The 21,588-nt window shown below is 34.3% G+C and overlaps 1 protein-coding gene across 1 annotated transcript in view; it reads left to right on the plus strand.

Annotated features, from left to right (window-relative positions):
• The window catches only part of SMCHD1 (structural maintenance of chromosomes flexible hinge domain containing 1), a 137,307-nt gene that overhangs the window by 65,553 nt on the left and 50,166 nt on the right, over window positions 1-21,588 (plus strand). Inside the window, exons 22-33 of the mRNA XM_008537392.2 lie at window positions 134-206; window positions 2,502-2,641; window positions 3,285-3,419; window positions 5,611-5,838; window positions 8,786-8,934; window positions 9,869-9,957; window positions 10,544-10,662; window positions 13,703-13,870; window positions 16,902-17,027; window positions 19,299-19,378; window positions 19,594-19,751; window positions 21,071-21,186. Coding sequence (XP_008535614.2) covers window positions 134-206; window positions 2,502-2,641; window positions 3,285-3,419; window positions 5,611-5,838; window positions 8,786-8,934; window positions 9,869-9,957; window positions 10,544-10,662; window positions 13,703-13,870; window positions 16,902-17,027; window positions 19,299-19,378; window positions 19,594-19,751; window positions 21,071-21,186 — 1,581 coding nt within the window. The remainder of the gene's footprint in view (window positions 1-133; window positions 207-2,501; window positions 2,642-3,284; window positions 3,420-5,610; window positions 5,839-8,785; window positions 8,935-9,868; window positions 9,958-10,543; window positions 10,663-13,702; window positions 13,871-16,901; window positions 17,028-19,298; window positions 19,379-19,593; window positions 19,752-21,070; window positions 21,187-21,588) is intronic.

Genomic DNA, 21,588 nt, shown 5'->3' on the forward strand with positions numbered 1-21,588 from the left:
TTTTACTATAAGATTACTGAGTAGATTTCTATAATGGCGTGAAATGAAAAGCAAGAAGTAAATCAGAATTGAAGTGATAAACAACTTAAGTATTTATTTAAGACTTGAATTTAATTAAAAATTTTTTTAACAGAATTTTAATCTGAAGGTTATTCTGCCGGGTTTAAAAGAAGACTCACAGATTTTGAAAATTAGATTACTACCAGGTAATATTATGTTAAGAAATATTCCTAATATTTACTTTTTAGGTAATAATGATACTTAGAAAGGTGAAGTGTTTTTGGTTTGATTACAGTGTAAGTCTTGAAGTGAATGTCAAAAATAGCACTGACAGATAGGACCAAATTAAAAAACAGGAAAACACTGAGGAATACTTTAATGAAGTTCTAAAAATAACCTTGGGAGAAAAATTTGAATATTGAAAATGTATTGGGGAACTCTATTCTTAGGGATATATGTTTATTTTTATATTAGGTTCTTTGCCTTTTCTGATATAACTGTTTCATATTTTAAGAGGAAAAGTTTCTTATGTATTCATGTTGTTAATTTGATAATGACATAGTTTGAAAATGAAGTTACATTAAAGTTACACAGGGTAGAATATGCTGGCTAATTTGAGAGGCAATCTGTTGTGGAGATCAGAGTATATTCTGAAATCAGCTCTTCTGGATTTGAATCTAAGCTCTCATACTTATTAGCTGGGTAAATTTGTTCTGTGCCTCAAGTTTCCTCCTGTGTAAAGTGAGATAATATTTACCTTCACAGCATCATTGTGATGATTAAATCAGTTACTGTAGGCAGCTGTTTCTTTGCATGGTTCTGTGGTAACTGAAGGGAGGACACAGTTTCAGTATGCATGAGTTCTCATTAACACAGCACTGTACGAAGTGAGAACTGTGCATGCTTGTAAAACACCTAGAACAGTGCTTTGATAGGTAAGTTTTATCTGTGATATTAACAATACCATGATAATGTCTTTGTCCACATATGACCTTTTGTACTGGTTTTCTTGCTGAGGAAGATTCGCCCTAACATCTGTTGGCAATCCTCTTTTTTTTTTTTGCTTGAGGAAGAATAGCGTTGCACTAACATCTGTGCCAGTCTTCCTCTACTTTGTATGTGGGGTACCTCCACAGCATGACCGATGAGTGGAGTAGGTCCATAGCTGGGATCTGAACCTGCAAACCTGGCCACCAGAGCAGAGGGGGCAGAACTTTAACCACTTGGCCATGGGGCTGGTCCCCTTTTGTACTGGTTTGAAGTGAAAAGAAACATTAGCTTATTTGCTTTCACAAATTCAAGTAGTTTGAGGTTTCTAAGCATGAATTTACAAAGATGTAAAAATTGGCACATTGGTAGAAGTATAACAAAAAAATCATTGCATATTAATAAATACTTATAATGCTTTTATTTTAGAAGTTAGCTATGGATTTGAGTAGTGAAATTCTTAGTAACCAGATAGTTCTGACTTTTTTTTGAATTTGAGAGTAAAAGTGGTAAAGTAGGAAGTAGCACCATATAGTGATAATGGTCAAGAGGTTCCAAATTACAAACCAGGACTTAAAGCTGAGTCTGCCACTCACTAGCCGTGTGACCTGGACAAGATACTTAATCTCTCTGGATCCCAGTTTCCTCCTGTATAAAATGGGGACAATAACATTGCCTTCTTTATTAAGATCATTGTGAGGATTATATGAGAGTAGCGCTTCAGTAAAACATAACACGTTGCCTGGCATATTAGTAAAAAAAACATTAATAATATTATAAAGTAAAATAAGTGTTACCAGTAGCTGTTCTTTGTAAACTTATGTTACCAGCATTTAGCATAAGTAGAATATTCTGAAATTCATGTAAGTAATCTCTAAAATATTTATAAAATTTTAACATAATAAAATATTTAAAACATTAAAAAATATCAATATTTATAGACCATGTGAAGTCATCTTGCTACAGAGGTGTAAGCCCTCTATTAGTCTTAGAGGACACTTGTGTAACTTGTTCATGACATCAAAGTAGTGGGCGATCTAACAGATAAATTTTCTGGGTATGTTCTTACATGAACTGGTCCTTTGAACGTTATTACCTAAAACAGACATGTAGTTTACATATGCCTGAGAAATCAGTCATTGTGTTAAGTTAAAAGTAAATAAAAAAATAGTTCAATGAAGTTTTACTTTCCTTTTTGAATACTTTTTGCCAGGATCTTTTTAAGATTTTACACATTTAGGTGATTTCTAGCATGAGTTACCAATATTTTATAGCTTGTTGCAAAAAACTAAGTCTAGACCTCAGACATTTTTGTACAGTTGAGACAGTTCTGGTCATGTATAGAATCTATGCATTTTGGGGATAGAAATGATGAAAGTTGGATATTGCTTGTTTTTCTTTTTGGGAATTTATAAATTATTAAAACTTGAAATGTTAGAAGTTGTTTCTCTTGCTATTTCAATATTTCGGTCTTAGAAACCAAATCAGTATTTCATTATATAATTTCCTGGTAGGTCCCCCTCGTCGATTGAAAGTGAAACCTGATTCTGAAATTTTAGTTATAGAAAATGGAACAGCTTTCCCATTTCAGGTAGAAGTTTTGGATGAATCAGACAATGTAACAGCACAACCAAAACTGATTGTTCATTGTAAGGTAAGCTACTGTAAGATAAGAATATGTAGATTTTATTTTGAGTCCCATTGTAGTGAATGGAAATGACTTTATCTTTCAGTTACTTTATGGTAAGCTTTATATAGTATCTAGATCTTTTAATGATTGTTCCATGGAGAAATTTGCAGTCTATCTCACTGCCAGTAGTTTTCAGTATCCCAAAGCCAATAAAGATGCCAGCTACACTGTTTCATAAAGAAATTTATGGACTAAAGATCCCTCCCCTCTCCTTCCTTGATCGATCCTCCTTATTTCAGATGAAGTATTTAATTTATGAGTAGCATGGTAGAAATGTCCTTCAGGATTGGAGATGGATGGATAAATGAAGATGAGTAAAAGACTACAAGAAGGAAAGGAAAACCTAAATAGATAAAGTAAAAAAGGAAAGAATAGTGGTTGAGGAAGTTGGATTTTCTTCCAAGATAGATACATTTTACTTAAGAGTTGTAGAAAGTCATTGTTTTCATTCAGAGATTGTCTAGAATATCAGTGAATTCTATTTAGAATTTTCCAATTTATAGCCAGAAATAGTAGCTGTAGTGAAACATTTGAAAATTTAAATAAGTTATTGAATAATCAGTTACATTTGATTGGGAACTTAATTTATTTTGTATGCTTCTAATAGTTTTTAGGTGCTCCAAACCTTCCAGTTTATGTTGTGGATTGCAGTAGTTCTGGAACCAGTATTTTATCAGGATCTGCAATTCAAGTTCAGAATATTAAAAAAGACCAGACGCTTAAGGCTAAAATTGAAATACCTGTAAGTTGTCATTTTTATTCATTAATATTGTATTGAGTCTTCATACAAATATTCAACAGCTTTATAATATTTTATGTAAAGTTGTTTGACTTTTATAAAGGAGGTATTTGTGGTTCTTTTAGCCAAAGAGAAGAAAAGGCAACATGAAATAGTATACTGAATAATTTAACATTTTGTATCAAATATTAGTAATTTTCTTGATCTAACCTTTTACAGTGTCTATAGCTATCATTGATTTACATATTCCTAAAATTAATTTTTTCTTACATTAAAATGTGACGTGTCAGTTTTATTTATTTATTTGTTTGTTTATTTATAGTTCATACTTGTGCCTTAGAAAGTTTGGTAAATATCTCCACTTAAACCACCACTACAGGACATAGGAACATTTAATTTGTGTGTATAATTTTAAAAATAAATACATGGTTTTTAATTAGCATTTTTGCATAAATAGATTTCTGTGTTAATGTGCTACTGACTTCTTATTAGATATAATAATATCATGGCTGAAAGTGAAGCCAGTCTGGAGGAGGGCAAGCAGTTAATATAAGCAATTAATTGATCTCCTAAGATTGATGAATGGGATAACGAATACTTAAACAAATGAAATGCTTATATGTGATTTCCTCATAAATAATGTGGTAGATGATGAATAACCTTGAATCGGTTGATTAACTGATGCTTTCCTACCAATTAGACATCAGTTAATGTATCTTGAGCCTCAAAATGGTAAAAGATAGCTTCTGGTTTTTTTTTGTTTTTTTTTGTTTTTTAAAGATTTTATTTTTCCTTTTTCTCCCCAAAGCTCCCCAGTACATAGTTGTATATTCTTCGTTGTGGGTCCTTCTAGTTGTGGCATGTGGGACGCTGCCTCAGCGTGGTTTGATGAGCAGTGCCATGTCCGCGCCCAGGATTCGAACCAACGAAACACTGGGCCGCCTGCTAGCTTCTGTTTTTTTAGTTAGAATGAGATGACAACTTTATTCCAATTCTTTTCTTTTCAATCTTGTTTTATTTGATAATATTCTGATATTTGTTATGCATTTCATTTTTTCAATAATGTGGGTAACATATTTTTGAGTATACTGTCTTACAAAAGATGAGGAAGAGTCAAGAAGAAAAAACTTGGAGTTAGGGAGGCATCTGGGCTTGGAAGCAAGTGTAACAAACATTAGGAATTATGTACATATTACAGGCAGAAGACCGAGAATCCAGGTCAGTTAGGACAAAGACCAAGGTATGTCCTGTAGTATGCAGTTAGAAAAGGTTATCCAAAGGCAATGACTCTTGAGTTTGAGTCAGGGAAATAAAATATGCTTATGATAGAGGCTGGGTCATTTGTCTGATATTGTGTGAGGTAGGAATTTTGAATATGTCATTATTCATGTGGATGGGCTTCAGTAGGAATGACTGCAACTGAATGAAGAAGGAGACATGAGCTAAGTAAGATTGTAGAGGTATTTTAGACTTAGGCTTATTTTGAGTTTTGTGTATGCTATGGAATGCACTATACCTAGCTTATGAAATAACGATGTAATGTTTTAATTTTGTGTGCCTAAAATCAAATTATGTAGCATAATCCAGCTCATCTTTACTGATCTGTAGAACATTGATGTGCCCGTAATAAATTATAAATATGCCAGCTCAACCTTCAGGGCATCTAGAGTCTCTTTATATAGCTCTGAGCAAGCTTGTCCATGTAGCCCAATGTGTAGTGAATTGAAAAATCACCAGAAACTTCAGTGTTACCTGCTAGCATTAAGTAATGTATTTTACAGCAAGTATCTGTCTCTGATTTTATGGGAAATTCTTATTTTCTTACATCTTCATTCTTATTAATGGATGCTAGTCACCAAATCTGTGTCATATGATTAAAACTTCACAAGTTTGTGACACTTTTAAGTAAATTTACAAATAAGGGGAAAGGAATCCTTTTAAGTCCAAATATGCTAGTTTTTGATTTTAAGAATGTGGCCACTGTTGCTGTTTATAACTTTATGGTATAAAATATGGAATTATTAGCAGTACAGTATTGTCTTAATGACAAAACCTGTGAATGTTAACAGTATGTAAGATCTTCAATAGTATGGGAAAGTATTAAGCAGTGTAAATGATTCACCATTAAAGCCGGAAGTTATGTTTTCAGTACAGATGTCATTCAGTGTATATTTGTGTTTTCCTGTCTTCCTAGAGTTGTAAAGATGTAGCCCCTGTGGAGAAGACTATTAAGTTGCTTCCCAGTAGCCATGTTGCAAGATTACAGATTTTCAGTGTGGAAGGACAAAAGGCAATCCAGATAAAACATCAGGATGAGGTCAATTGGATAGCAGGCGATATTATGCACAACCTTATTTTTCAAATGTATGATGAAGGAGAAAGAGAAATCCATATAACATCAGCTTTAGCAGAGAAAATTAAAGTAAGTATCTCAAATAGATTGATTATTTGCAAGAATTTTGTTCGTTTTATGCTGGGAAGACTCTGAATAAGAAATTTTATAGGATAGCCTCTGAGAAGGAGCTTATCACAGAAAAATAATACTATTATTTGAAATTCCAGGCTAAGATTTTTATTTTCATGCACTAGATTGAAATGCGAATGATTTATATGTAACAAATTTGTGCTTAAAAAAATGATTTTGACACTTAAACAAAATTCTGGTCTTTGGCATTTTGTTTAGTTGTGCATTTCCTGACCAACTGTATTTCTGCAGTCACAATCAAGATCATCACCTTACCAGAGCAGTGTATTTGTAGCTATTCTAAAGGCACTAAATCAAAGGTCTGTTAAAGGCAAACAATGAAACAGTGTTGTTAACCACAGAACCCTGATTGGCCATTTGAAATTGGTCAATTGAAACTCTAAAAGCATGATCCTTAGAAAACAGTATTGTCAGTTCTTAGTAGCTTCAGGTGGTCCTCGTCAATCTGCTGTCATCTAAATGTATCATTTGTACCTTGGTAGGGTGAATCTATATGTTGAAACTTAACATCTCACTTAACAGATAACCAAATCAAAATGGTTAGATTCTTATTCTATAAAATAGACAGCTGTAGCACTTCTTTTGTGGTTGGTTGAAAGAGTAGTGGACAGTCTATGCTTGCTCCTTTCATAATACAGTCAATTCACTGTAGCATGTAAAATAGTGCAATAAAAATCACAAGGCTTAAGACGTGGAAGCAACACAAGTGCCTGTCAAAGGTGAATGGATAAGGAAGATGTGGTATGTATATAAAATGAGGTACTACTCAGCCATAAAAAAAGGATGAAATCATCCCACGAGACAACATGGATGGATCTTGAGGGTATTATGCTAAGTGAAGTAAATCAGACGGAGAGAGACAACTTCACTCATGTGGAAGATAAACACACACATAGACAGAGAACAGATTGGTGGTTACCAGAGGGGAAGGGGGCAGGAGGAGGACAAAAGGGATGGGGCACGTGTGTTTGGTGACAGATGACAACTAGACTTTTGGTGGTGAATATAATGCAATCTATATAGAAGTTGAAATATAATGATGTACACCTAAAATTTATCTAACATTATAACCACTGTGACCTTAAATAAACAAATAAATAAAAATTTAAGAAAATCACAAGGCTTATGAGGAAAATGGGAATTAGAGGCACAATACTCAAACTTCATTGGTCACTCATTGAAAAAAAAAGATAGGAAACTAACTAAATACTACCAAAAACAGTAACATATTAAATGATTAAGAAATCCATAAACACTATAATAATATGGCAGTTTACTTTGCTTGTGGAAGTGGGTGCAGGAAAGTTGTAGCTTATGAGTTACTGTGAAGTGGTGGAAACTCCAGTAGATGTGGACACTCGTGGCTCAAGACACATAATTAGCTGAGGTGGCTGGCAGCTATTGGAGGTCTGTCATTTTGTATATTCTTACATGGCGTGGTTCAGCGGGTACAGTTTTCTGTGTTCAGCTATTGTTTTCATGGATGAAATGGTACATAAGCAAAAGTAAAATTTGCTTTATATTCTAATTGTTCCCTAATATTTTAATTGCATTAGAACAAATTTGCATTTTCAAACCAAGCATAATAAGGGAAGGGAGGATTGAGAGAGAAATAATCCTGAGCCTGCTTGGGAGGGAGGCAAGTCATTTTCATACCTGTGTCAGCATGTTTGAAGGTGAGCAGTTTTAAATGTGGTATCAGGAATCTGGCTTCTGAACTGGTTCCTTGGTGTTTCATAATAATGTTTCCACATTCTAGTTTGTCAAGGTTAAGAAGAACTGGAGGGCTTCCTGTATATAACCTTCTTTTTGCCATTCTCTAGGCTTCTGGCCTGCATTTGACACATTTTGCCTCAAATCTAATAGTTATGTATTTTTTTGGTTCCAAAGATTTTAAAACATGCACCTCTTTATTGACAATAAAAGATATTAAATACCATTATTTTATTAAATTAAGTTTGTAGTCTTTAAGGTGGTTTTTGTTCTCTTTAGAGAGTCCAATATTCAGGAAAGTCGACCCGAACTGAACCAGGAATCCACTGAAGGGATAGCACAGCTAGGGTGAGGGAAGAGCATCTTTTTCTGTAACTCCTGCTTGCTTCCATTTAAAAAAAAAAAAAAAAAAAGTGTGATGAATAAAAGATTGCTTAAAAAGTGACTTAGAAGGTTAGAACAGCATAAACTAGGATCAAAATATTAAGTATTCATGATTTAAGAATCAGAACTATAGAAGGCTAAAAGAAAATTGAGATAAAAATTCTTAAATAGAAAGGTTTGGAAGTTTAAAAGTAGGATAGAGTAGGATAATCAACTTTTAAAAAAATGGATAAGTAACAAATTAAAATGTGGAATGCAAGAGATGCAAAATTAAAATAGAGCTAGAAGCATCCAAGAATGGATTAACACCACAGGGTGGCCAGGATGATAATTAACATCAATGGATGTAACTTCTGTTTTCTTACCTTGTTGAATAAGAGCCCACCTAGATCTCATTCAAAGCCTGTAATAAGATTCTTTTCAAAAAAGCAATTGAATATTACCTCTCAGAATTGATCACATGATTTGATCGATATGTTACTTTTAAACTATAATGACCACATTGATAATCTTGTGGCAGAATTCTTAAGTTTAGACTCTAAAGAAATACTTAAGAATTTTTTTTTTTACTGCATTGAAAGATATAGCAACATTAACAGCAAAGAAAAGATACTTTTTTGTCGTAGTAATATGGGAACCACCATCATTTCTGGTCATAAAGGGACTTTATGGAGGTGGGGATGATGGGTTATAATTTAGCTTTAAGAGCCTTCAATAAGATGAGTGGCAGTAGGAAGGCATTAGACTAAGCTTTATGTTGTTCTTGAATATATAATTTTTCTCCTAGGTTAATTGGACTCCTGAGATTAACAAAGAACACTTGCTGCAGGGTCTGCTTCCTGATGTACAAGTACCAACGTCTGTAAAAGATATGCGTTATTGCCAGGTTTCATTCCAAGATGATCATGTGTCTTTGGAAAGTGCATTTACAGTAAGGTTTGTGGGCATGATACATTTTGAGGTATCTCAAAATTCAGCATATGGCCACAAAACTATTTTTCTCTGAAGCACACATGTAAAAGTTGTTTTCTAATGTAGAAAATATGACAATTTCTGTGAAATATGGTAAGTTGTCTTTGGAATAAAGCTTCACTGGAGATAGTGATTAATTCTTAGTGTCAGTATAACCCTCTACCAAATTGGCCCTCTTTTCATTAATGGAAAGTCCTCCTAGTGCAAGCAATAGTGAAAACCCCTGCAAAATGGCAAAGATGTAAAAAATACAAAAGACACAATGTGATCAGTCAGTATGTTGTTCAGAATGAAAAATTCTTTCATTGGTTAGTGATGATTTTCAAAGCTGAGCCCAACCAGACCTAACATGTAGAACTGATATAAGAAAGGGGAAGACTTAAGTAAATATATAAAAAAAATTATCTTCCACCCTGGCCTGTCAGTTCCTTGGCCACCTCTTGCAGTAACCTCTTTCACTTTTGTTTCACTACCCATTTTCATACTATTCCCAACAATTAGAATAGCTCCATGTTTGAGATAAAATTTTCAGTTGTGTACTACTCTCCAGCCACAGCCACATCTCTTGATGAGTTATTCTTAGCCATCAGTTTTCTTTCTCAGTGCTCTGATGTGATAATTGCCTTTTAATCCAACATAGATACTATGATTTAACACTACAAAAGCGTTAATCTTTTTTTGGTCCGTATTCTCTACTATCTTTTCAAGCTGTCTTTTCTCTGTTTCTTTTGGATTAATAGTGATGTTCTATAAATTGAGGTATTTGGAGGAGTGTTGCTGTATTTAAGTTTTAGAAAGTGCGTGTTACATTTTACTCTTTGGCATATTGAAATTGTTTTAATCTTTCTCTACAGTTAACGATGTGACTAAAGCCTTTTAACTTGTTAACCAATTTCAGACCACTTCCTGATGAACCTAAACATCTAAAATGTGAGTTGAAAGGAGGAAAAACAGTACAGATGGGCCAAGAGCTTCAAGGAGAAATAGGTTAGTATGGCCTGCTTTATTTCCTTAGAACACTTCTATAATATGTCCTTAAGTTCATCTTTTGGTATACATAATCTGAAAGGAAAGCTTTCAGTTGATATATGATTATTGGTTTAAAATCCATTGCCGGAAAAGATTGAAGTATTTTTACTATCTTTGCCTAGGCTGACTTAACTGTAAAATCAGCTTGGCAGAAATACTTTGTTGGCTTTTGTTAGAAGTAATACTAGTTAATATTAAAAGTATAAAGTAAATATATCAGTGGATTCATATGTATCCTGTATTTTTCTTAAATATCTAGAATATTACATAATACTCAGTTATTTTCTTCAAATTCTCCTGTTAAAAAATCTGATTAACATCAGCATCATGTTAAATGTACAAATATAAATATACTTATGTAGACTCGATATTTTTGTGGTGATTTTAAAAGAAGCGAGAATAATTAGTTTTTACAAAAAATATGTGAGAACAAAGAGCAAGTTTCTACTACAGTTTTTATTAAGTGTATAAGTGTATTTTCAGATATTTATATCTTTTATCAAAAGATTACACTTTAAAATTAAACTTCCCTCCCTTTTTATAGTTATAATAGTTACAGATCAATATGGAAATCAGATTCAAGCATTTTCACCAAGTTCTTTATCTGCCTTGGGAATTGCTGGGATTGGACTTGATAGCTCACGTTTGAAAACTACTTTTCAGGTATGACTGCTTTCAAAACAGTTGGCTTACACCATTAGTTTACATATAACAAAAATTTGGGAGCAAAACTAAAATAACTAAAAGACGTTTGATTTAAGTGTTTACAATGAAAAATCATAAAGGGCATTAAAAAATATTTTATAAATGGAGGCTGGCATGGTGGCTTACTGGTTGAGTTTGTGCTTTGGCAGCCCAGGGTTCACCGGTTCAGATCCCGAGCATGGACCTGTGCACCACTCATGAAGCCATGCAGTGGTGGCATCCCACATACAAAAATGAGAAAGATTGGCACATATGTTAGCTCAGCGCCAATCTTCCTCATCAAAAAAACCCAAAAAAACTTTACAATGAAAAATTTTGAACATATGCAAAAAGTAGAATAAATAGTATAAGTAATTCCCATGTTCCGATCACTCAGCTGAAGTAATCATCACTTCCCCCCATACCATATCATTTTGAAGCAAATTCCATATGTCAAATCATTTTATCCATAAATATTTTGGTGTTTGTGTAGAGGTAGTTTTTTTCATGTAGCTGTTTAAATAAAATTTCTTGGTGCTCACACCCTGCATTACATAGGATGCTGGGGAGAAAACTAATTGTGAAAGTTTGCAGCTGGACAGTTAATTGAGATTTGCTTGAAAAGTAAGAACCTGGTGGGATTATTTCAGTTTAAAACAAGGAAGCAAACCTGATATGTTCTGCTTGGAGAGATCAAAGACAGCTTGCAGGGAAAGGAGATGTTGGAGTTGGGCCTTCAGAGGAGGAATTCTAAGGCCCAAGTAAAGATGAATCCATTTAGAGCACTTAGTGCTTTTTAAAACTCTTCTTCCTTTTGGAGCCTCCATTACACTTTTTACCTGGCAGAATAATCATAAGAATAGCCTCCTTTTTGCCCATCCTAACTAGGGTTTCTGTTTCTGCTAATCTGTTAAGCTATTATTTTCTGGTTTTCAGAACCCCATTTTCACTGTTTTAGTACTGCTGAAGAGCTTTTAATCTTTTGTTTACTGTACACAGATAAGGTTTGCTCTTTGACTTTCTGGTTCTTCCATTGTCTACCCTCACCCTATATGTAGATGAAATCAGAAGATAACTGTGCTCCCATTGCTATGCATGAACAATCTCTGCTTCCTGTCACTTTATGCATAGACTCCCATCCTCTCACTGATTACTCCTGAATTGTAACCAGTCTTCCTACATCTTCAGTTTTCCCTATCTATTAGATTCCCATCAGTATATTAAACATGCTATAATATCTCTCATCTTAAAAAACAACCCTCCACCCCCCGAGAAAAAAATTTCCTTTGGCCCTGAATCCCTGTCCATCTACTGCCCTATTTCCCTCCTCCTTTTTATAGTATAACTCCTTGAAGAGTTGTATATACTCTGTTTTCACATCCTTTTCTGTCATTCCCAGACAGGCCCCTCTCATCATGTTTTTCTGCTTTCTTCCCCCTGGCAAATCCAACATCAATTTTCATTTCTCATATTGTGCCACCTGTCAGCATTTTACACTTTAAATTTAGACTCTCTCTCCTTAGCATGGCCTAAAATACCCTATAGTATTCTACCGTAGCATAATCTCACGTCTTTCTCCTTCCATAGCTCACTATTCTCCAGCCAAGTTGACTTTCTTTCTTTGTACTCTCATTTTATAACTGACGTATACTATCTTGACTCACTTTCAAACCAATGACAGGAGTCTGCCCCCAGTCTGCAGAGAGAAATGAAGCCTTTGGGTTTTTTAAACTCGTTTTTTTTAAAAACTGTGTTTTTTAAAAATAAAAGTAGTTTTAATATGTCATTCTTTCTTAAAATCATTTTTGCTTCTACATAAAATATGCAGCTATTCTGAAGTATATTCCTTTGATAATTTCAACATTAGACCTTAGTACCTTTCAGAATTTTATATTTAATTCTGTATGTGCTCATTTACAATTTGTAAATGCATATACAAATTTTATTTTCAAGTTGTGAAGTAAAACCAGCATAACTTCCAACTTGACTTAAAAAAGAAATCACCTCTTCAAAAGGGCTTTTGGTGTTTCACTATTAAATATGGAATGATACTAGACTTTACATATTTTGAACTTTGAATATGTTTTACTAATTAATATTTAATTTGTTTGCCAAATGTTGAAAAAATTCCCCTGTACTCAAAGGGGTTTTTGGGGAGATTAATTTTGATTATTTTGCAGGGTCCTTTTACAGAAAATGTTCTACATATAGTTGTTTTCAGAACATAAAACATGAAATTTTAACTCTGGTTTTTAAAATCTGATGGAATTGATTTGTACTTAGTGAAAGTTTAAGATGATGAAATTATTAAGGGTCACTATTAAAATGCAAATACTACAGTGCTCCTACCAGTATGGTATCAGTTTATATCAATTAATCACATTGCAGAAATTACAGGCTAGTTTAATTAGTTCCCTTTAATATGATGTGTTAGGCATCTAAGTACCAGAGATTGAGCAGTGACAAGTCAAAAGTCCCTACCTTCTTGGAGATCACCTTGTAATGAGGAGAGCATGCCGTAGGTAAGAAATGAGTGTTAAGAAAAATAAAGTGGGATAAGGGAATAGAGTGCCATTATATAGGGTGGTTAGGGAAGACCCCTCTGATTACAAGGTATCCTGTGTGCAAAAACCTGAAGAAAAGCCATGTAGATACCTGGTAAAGAATGTTGCAAACAGAGGGAAAGAACAAGTGCAAACAGTATTGGGCAGGCACATGCTTGCCTATTTGGGGAATAGAAAGGAGACAGTGTAAGTGTAAATAAGAGGGAAATTAGGAAAAGATAAGATAAAAGGACATAGCCAGAATCCTTTATATCTCTTCCTCACAAAAAAATTCAGTTTCTCCTCTCAAGGAAATGAAACTCATGGTATATCAGTATTGGCACGTGTGCAAGTTATTTGCCATTGTTTTACCAGAAGCACATCTGTATGCACATGGGTGAATGACATTTTCTTTCATTTTCCTGAAAACTAAACATTATTTCCCTGTCTTTTCTCAATATTCTTTTCCTCGCTAGGAAAATACACAAAGTATAAGTGTAAGAGGCGTCAAATTTATTCCAGGTCCTCCTGGAAATAAGGATCTTTGTTTTACTTGGCGTGAGTTTTCTGACTTTATTCGAGTGCAGCTAATTTCTGGACCACCAGCTAAACTTCTCCTCATAGACTGGCCAGAATTAAAGGAGGTAAGTAACTTCCTGTCTTGAGTGAAAGAGTTTAATATCACATGGCTTACTGCTTTTAGACTGTCAGTGTGTCAGAACAGATATATTTTGTTGTGGAAGTAACGTAGTAAGAATAACAAAAGGACAAAGTAATTCTTAATATTTCATTATTTAATTTAATTTATCAGTGTCCTCATTTGTTAAAAAATAACTTAATAATTTAAGTTATTTCAAATCCTAAAAACTTTATTACAGAAATTTTGAAATGTGGCATAAAAGTAAAAATAGTCTAATGACCCCAAGTTTCATTAGTTATTGATTTTTGCCAATTTTGTTTATTGTTCGCTCTCACTGACTTTAAATGTTTTTGCTGGAGTTTTTTAAAGACTTACCGGATTTCAGGGCCCGCCCCGTGGCCCAGTGGTTAAGTTTGTGTGCTCCGCTTCAGTGGCCCAGGGTTTCACTGGTTTGGATCCCGGGTGTGGACATGGCACCACTCATCAGGCCATGCTGAGGCAGTGTCCCACATAGCACAACCAGAGGCACTCACAACCAGAATATACAACTATGTACTGGGGGGCTTGGGGGAGAAGAATAAAAAAAGAAAACCTGACATCGAGTCATTATACCCATAAAAACTTCAGTATACCTTCCTATAGAAGTAATTAAATCTTAAATACTGAATTTGCAAATGTCCATCAACTCTGTTACCTTTGTTGAGTTTTCACTGAATTTTTAGAATTCTAATTTTAGAATGTTCAGATTCTGGCATTCAGTTATGGTGTAGCAGAACTCTACCTGTTGGGATGACAGCTTACATTTTTTCCTAAAGGAAAATGAGCTCACATGACCGTGGTAGTAGATGAAATTATACTAGTAAAGGAGCATATCATCTAAGTAAAGTTTACGTACCTGTGCCTAGTTTCAGATTGCCCTTTTTTATTTGTGAGTTTAAAAAAACAGATAAACTGGGGCCACCCTGGTGATGTAGCAGTTAATTCGTGCGCTCTGCTTTAGTGGCCTAGGGTTCCCAGGTTCAGATCATGGACTTGAACCTATGCATTGCTTATCAAGCCACACTTTGGCAGGCATCCCATATGTAAAATAGAGGAAGATGGGCACGGATGTTAGCTCAGGGCTAATCTTCCTCAAAAGAAAAAAAGATAAACTAGTGTATGACAGTGTTCATTAAAAACAGTTTTTTTCTGTAATAGTATGTTGACTCAGGGAGTTTCATTGAAAGGCCAGTGCATTTACTTTTATCTGGGAGCACTTATACTACATAAATTAATACGTTCTTTGTGCCTAATGATGTCAATAAAAAGATTTGTTGGTTGACTATTTGTTGTTGTTAGTGCCATCAAGTCAATTCTGAATCCTAGCGACCCTGTGTCCAGAAGAGTGGAACCCTGCCCGATCTTTTTGAACTGTCCTCTCACCTTCTGGCACTCTGTTCTGGTAGTGACTGTATGGTGGAATAATTGTGTACCTTTGAGGTGGTAGAAATGTTGACATTTTCATCTCTTTCTATGGTTTTGTAGAGAGAATATAAAAAATCATGGCAGCTTGTTAAGTCAAAAATTTATCCTAAGATTTATTTGCAAATACCATAGAAATCCAGAAGCTTTTAAAATAAAACCTAAAACTAATTTCTCATTTTGTTAGTGAGATATATGGATAAGGCTGAAAAATAGTCATTGAATATCTGGTTTTCCTAGGATTTTCAAATTAATTCTTAACTTACTTTGTCCCCACAGGATCTTAAGTGGAAAAGGGGAAGTGATTGAACACCTAAGTATGATAAATAGAAAAAATATATAAGTATACGCATATATTCTCTCATTTAATCTTCAACATTATGATGTATTATTATCATTCTTATTCTATAAATGAGGAAACTGAAATCCCAAAATGTTAAATTGCGTGCCACTTTCATATTTGTATTTATGAACAACTGACTTTGGATATTTGCTTTTTCCCCGAAAACTTTTATGACGAACAGCTTACGCTACAAGTCATTTACTGAAGGATATCCTTTAAAAGTCATTACTATTCGATGGGTAGACAATTATGTGATTAGGAATAAAGTACCATGATATGTTTACATTTGGAAACTGTCAACACTTTTTTTATTCAAGTTTTTTATGAACTTTGGCAGATAGAATATAGTCAACTGTATCCATGTAAACTTTGTGGTAGTCAAACATTTTAACTAAACCAGTCAACTGGTTTCAAGGGTATCTGGGGTATCTTTTTTTTTATAATCCTCTTCATAACACATCATTAATTTTTTTCCCACTTTTAGCAACTTCCTAGCATAATTGGGTAACCAACTACCTCAGATATTGTGGAGGGTGGAGGAAGCAGAAGAAACATTGTTGGTGGGAGATGATAAATCAGCTTTCCTTTTTCACTAGTTAGTTCTCTCTTGTCTTTCTCTTTTTTTTCTCTTTTTTTTTTCCCTTGACTTTGAAAATCTGACACAGAGGACTGGACCTTTATCAGGTTTCTTGGTTGACAGTGTGTTTCCTTTGAAATAACCAGTATTAATAGGTCAGCAGGCAAATTCCCGGAGTTACACAGGCCTTACATGAAGTAGAGAAAAAGCAAGAAGCATTTTAAGCTGACAAGGCAGTGTAGATTACCAGTGACTACTAGTCCTGTTTAACCAAGGGCTAGAAAGCTGTGTATTACTGCTTCTTGTAGACTGGCAGAGGCTGAAAATTGACAGAGGAGCTAACCTTTAGATAGCCAGTGCTAAGTCTGATAATCTTCTATTTCCACTGAAGTCATACTGATGTGTACTTTTAGGAATGTATTAGAAGCCAGTAATGTCAAATGCTAGTTTTCCTTTTTATCAAATTATTAATCATTTCTATAAGAACAAGATCTTTTGTGAGAATGTAATTGACTTTCAAAGGTTTATTTTAATTGGTGAAAGAAGCCATTCATGAATGGAATAAAGATAATTAAGTGAGTGTTTTATAAGCAAACAAGTACTTGTTTGGCACAGATATTTTAATGCTTCTTAAAATATTCATATCTGTTTCAGTCCATTCCGGTGATTAATGGAAGAGAATTACAGCATCCTCTCATTGTTCAACTTTGTGATCAGTGGGATAATCCAGCACCCGTACCACAAGTTAAAATAAGTCTCATAAAAGCTAACTACTTAAAAGTAAGTTTTGGGACTGGCCCAGTGGCATTGTGGTTAAGTTTGCACGCTGTGCTCTGGCAGCCCGGGGTTTGCAGGTTCGGATCCCAGGTGCGGACCTAGCACCACTTGTCAAGACATGCTGTGGCAGCATCCCACATGTAAAATAGAGGAAGATGGGCACGGACGTTAGTTCACTGACAATCTTCCTCAAACAAAAAGAGGAGTGTTGGCAACAGATGTTAGCTTAGGGCCAGTCTTCCTCAGAAAAAAATAAATACGTAACAATAAAAGTAAGTTTTAAACGTCCTTAAGTAATTTTCACTTACTTAAAATTCTGAGTTTCTTTCTAATGATAATGTCTTTAGGTAACACATTTCTTTTTTTTTAATATAGTGTTACATAATCTTCATTATTGCTTAGTTTAAACCAACCTAAAGATTTTTTTATAATTATTTTGAGGAAGTAAAATTTCTATCTTGTAAGCAGTGTAACAAGGTTCAACATTCTACAATTATGACTGAGTGTTCATTTTATAATGCTAATATTTGGATTTTAGGTTAGGATGAGTAGATAAGATGGACAAGGTGAGTGAAGACAGATGCAATGATCTGCAGTATGGGTTACGGAACAGGTATTGGGGAAACTGAGAAGCTGAGGGTAAGCAAAGAGTCATGCAAGCACCTGACCTCTACTTACCTTATGGAGAGCTACCAGGACTTGGGCATAGCTGCTAGACCTATTCTGAGTTGTGTGCTAGGGTATGGGGCAAGCATGCATGTGGCCTTGTAATGTTTCGGTACAAACATAGTGCTTGGATACTAGGAAGTGCAAGATTAGGTACCTGCTGTTTACATGAATATTGGGATAACCAGCTGCTTAGGATCTACTGAGGACTTTGGATGCCTGGTGCAAAATTAGAAGCCCTCGTGTGCAGGGAAAGGGGAGAAGCTGCCAATCCCTTGCAAAGTTGTATTTTGACCCAGTCTCTTCTGTTGGTTGCAGGGAGTTCGTTTGTCCCAGCCAGATTGTTGCCATGCAATGCAGGGAGAGTTCATGGGGTTATACTTAGCCAGGCTCGAGTTTCCTTCCACAAACATTTTATGTTTTAGTGGATGAAAACAGTTGATGTTACGTAAATATGTAGTTCTCTTGAAATTAATCTGTTAATTCATTAAGAATCCCAATAGGGATTTCCCAGGACCTGAGAAGTTGATCTTAAAAGTCATTTGGGAGATTAAAGTGCCAAGAATGACTTGTGATCCACATGGCCTTGTTTTCATAGTAAAGTAATCAGAGTCAGGGTTGTTAAGCCAAAAGACTACGATATTGCTACTATACAGCCTAAAATAGAAGACTTACTTCTCTGACTTAGCTACAAGGGTTTAGGACCCAGATGGAAGAAATACTTTGAGAAAGATGGGTTGAGAGACAATGGATCAGAGGGTAAACGGGACAGGTACAAATGTAGGACTTTATTCTAGCATTTCAATTACTCCTCATTTCTGCCTCTCCAACTATTGCTTTTTTTGTCTTCATGTACCATAATTACCTAATTTTTAGGTTCCATTAAGCAGAAATGGGTATTAGGAGAGAGTCTGATTTTCTGCTACTACAATCTGCAAATTCACTTTTGTTCTTAATGTTTGTTTCCAGGAGAGTTAAACAGTGATTATTTTCTACCCCAAATAAGAGTATGGTTTTAGTTTTTAGAGAAGCATCTGCAAAAGGCTGACAGACTCTTCTAACCAATGATTAGGAAGTATGACCACTGATTCTTAATCACTTGAAAGTTAAAACTTGGTTATCACCACAGAGGTGGTATTGCAGCAAAGAGTTAAGAGGCACATCTGAGTAAACATAAAGAGAAAGATGAAGTAACAATGGACATAGTATTATGATGCCTTCACTTAAGTGTATGTGTATGTATCTATGTTTATATCTCCTGTGCCTTCTCCCACACCCCCTGATTTTGGAATATACCTTCAGTGTTTCTGTAACCAAACTGCACTTGAGGTATCACTGTTAGTGAAACAGTGGACACCGAATCCTGCAACTTAATAACTGAAATACACTAAATTCTAGTTTAACTGAACAAGATGAGTGATTTTTATCCTTTGGATTATGTGATTTCATATTACGTTATTTCAACTAGTTCAAATTAGAAAATTTTAAGTTTTAGAAGTGTGTGAAAATTTAACTTTTAAAATAGTAATAGAGGGAAAGAACATTATAATAGAGAAAAAGAATTTGATCTCTAGAATTTTCTAATTAACCATTTTGTTTTGTTTTTAGCTCACCCCTTCAAACCAACAGCATAAAACAGATGAAAGGGGCAAGGCTAATTTGGGAGTGTTCAGTGTTTATGCCCCTAGGTAAGAACCAAAAGTTTGAGAGTTATTGATATTATAGAGATTGATTTTTCTTACTACTTGCTGAAGTTAAGAGTAATAACTAGCCTTCTATTTAGTGTTAGGCAGAAATTGGAACTGAAGAGGAGTAGAGTTCCTAAATGACTTAAACTTTGTATAAAGAATTTTTAGATTATAACTAATGTAATTTGAATCCTCCCCCCTTTTTTTCTTGCTAGAGGAGAGCATACTATTCAGATTAAAGCCGTCTATAACAAGACTACCATAGAAGGACCTATAATTAAGTTAATGATTCTTCCAGACCCTGAAAAACCCATTCGTCTCAATGTTAAATATGACAAAGATGCTTCCTTTTTAGCAGGAGGTGTTTTCACTGGTGAGTTATATACAGTTTTAAGATAAATTAGTAATGGTAATTTACCTTTTACATGAGTGGAATAAATTATTTATCCCAGGTGTTCAGCATGATAAAAAAGCAAGCACATAGGAGGAGCCTTTTAGATGGCAAAGAAAGTACATTTGACTTAGCTATATCATCTGTCGCCCCTATGTCCTACATTCCATTAATGGTCAAGAATGAACTAAAAGTTCATAAATAAACTGATAGCCTGAGGTAATTCAGTTTGTTTTTTCATTCACTGAATTGTGAAATTTGGCAAAAGAAATATGAACTAAATGACAAGAACTTTGGGGTTATGGTCCACTAAATAAGTTGCAGTGTTATCTTAAAGCAAAAAGAACCAGGATTCTTTAACTTAATTTCGATGGAAATACATCACAATATAATTTATGATCAAAGATATTTCAGGACAACACACATTTACTAAATACCTGCTTTGTCCAGGCCATAAATATTGGGCTCTTTGTTCCAATAATGAAGATGACAGTTTTCAATGAGTTTGGTCTAATGTAGAAGACAGTCAAGTAAGCAAATAATTTCAGTGTAGTGTGGCAGGTGCCAAGTCAATAGGAAATAGTATTTGCTTTATACAGATAATTTTCTTGAAGACAACTGCTCTTTGAAGGGATGAATTCCTCCACGTAGTTATAAACAGTGAAAAAAGCAGACCAAAAAGTTTAAAAAATTAACAGTTTTTAATGATTAAGTTACATATATACATAGTCTTTTTTATTCAGAGTTTTAAATCTGTTTGGGGAGATAAGACCTATTTCCTGTGATTAAAAAACTTGTAACAGGTGTCAAATGAATGTTACAGATGATAAATATAAGGGGGATATTATTATATATAATAATAGTTTACATACGGTATGCTATTGAAAATCATAAAAGAAAGTGAACACTGTATTCTTGGAATACATAAAGCATATGGATTTGTGACCATTTGTCCTAATTCTAGGTTGCTGAGTATTTACAGCCTAACCTTTTGGTCTTGCGTGGTAGAACTTAACAGCATGTCAGACTGTGACAGTAAGACAAGGGACTGTTAATAGCAAAGATGTATTTGTTAGATTTCTAGGGGAGATATAGCACTAGCATGTTCTCTGTCATGATTACTAAGTTTTCTAGACAAATTTGTGGGGATGCTGATTAAAAAGTAGTTTTATTTTCTTCATCAGAATTTTGTTAACGTTTAGACAAGATAACAATGGATACTTTGACTTAAAATTATTTAGCCAAATCCATTAATTGAACTAGAAAGAAAATAACTTTTTTAATGTTTACTGTGATCACAGATTTTATGATTACTGTTATTTCTGAAGATGACAGTATCATTAAAAATATTAATCCAGCACGTATTACTATGAAAATGTGGAAGCTGTCTAACAGTGGGAGCCGACCACCAGCAAATGTGAGTCATAGAAAGCATTTTAGAATTTAAATGTAGCTCGTATATTTTAACTTAAAATTGAATGTAATTTAATGTGAAAATGCGATGTGTATATATTGGAGAACTAGAAATTAACCCACTTCATCACTTGGGATTTAGGAAAAAAAATACTTCAGAGTATGTTTCAAAATTGTGTTGATGCTGTTGAAAAAGAGTAGCCTAAATTGTGATTTTTCTTGAACTTTTAAGGTACTTTACACTTTGAAATTATTTCTTCTAAAGGACAGTAACACAAGGCAAAAAGCCATTAAACTTCACTAAGAGATAATATAGAAAATGAGTAGAGATGTGATGGATAAACTACAGGGTTGAGAAGGGACATAGAGTGGGAAGAACAGTTTGAGAGTCTAAAGCAGCACAGTC

Source organism: Equus przewalskii, chromosome 7 (genome assembly GCF_037783145.1).
Source record: "Equus przewalskii isolate Varuska chromosome 7, EquPr2, whole genome shotgun sequence".
Taxonomy (NCBI): Eukaryota; Metazoa; Chordata; class Mammalia; order Perissodactyla; family Equidae; genus Equus; species Equus przewalskii.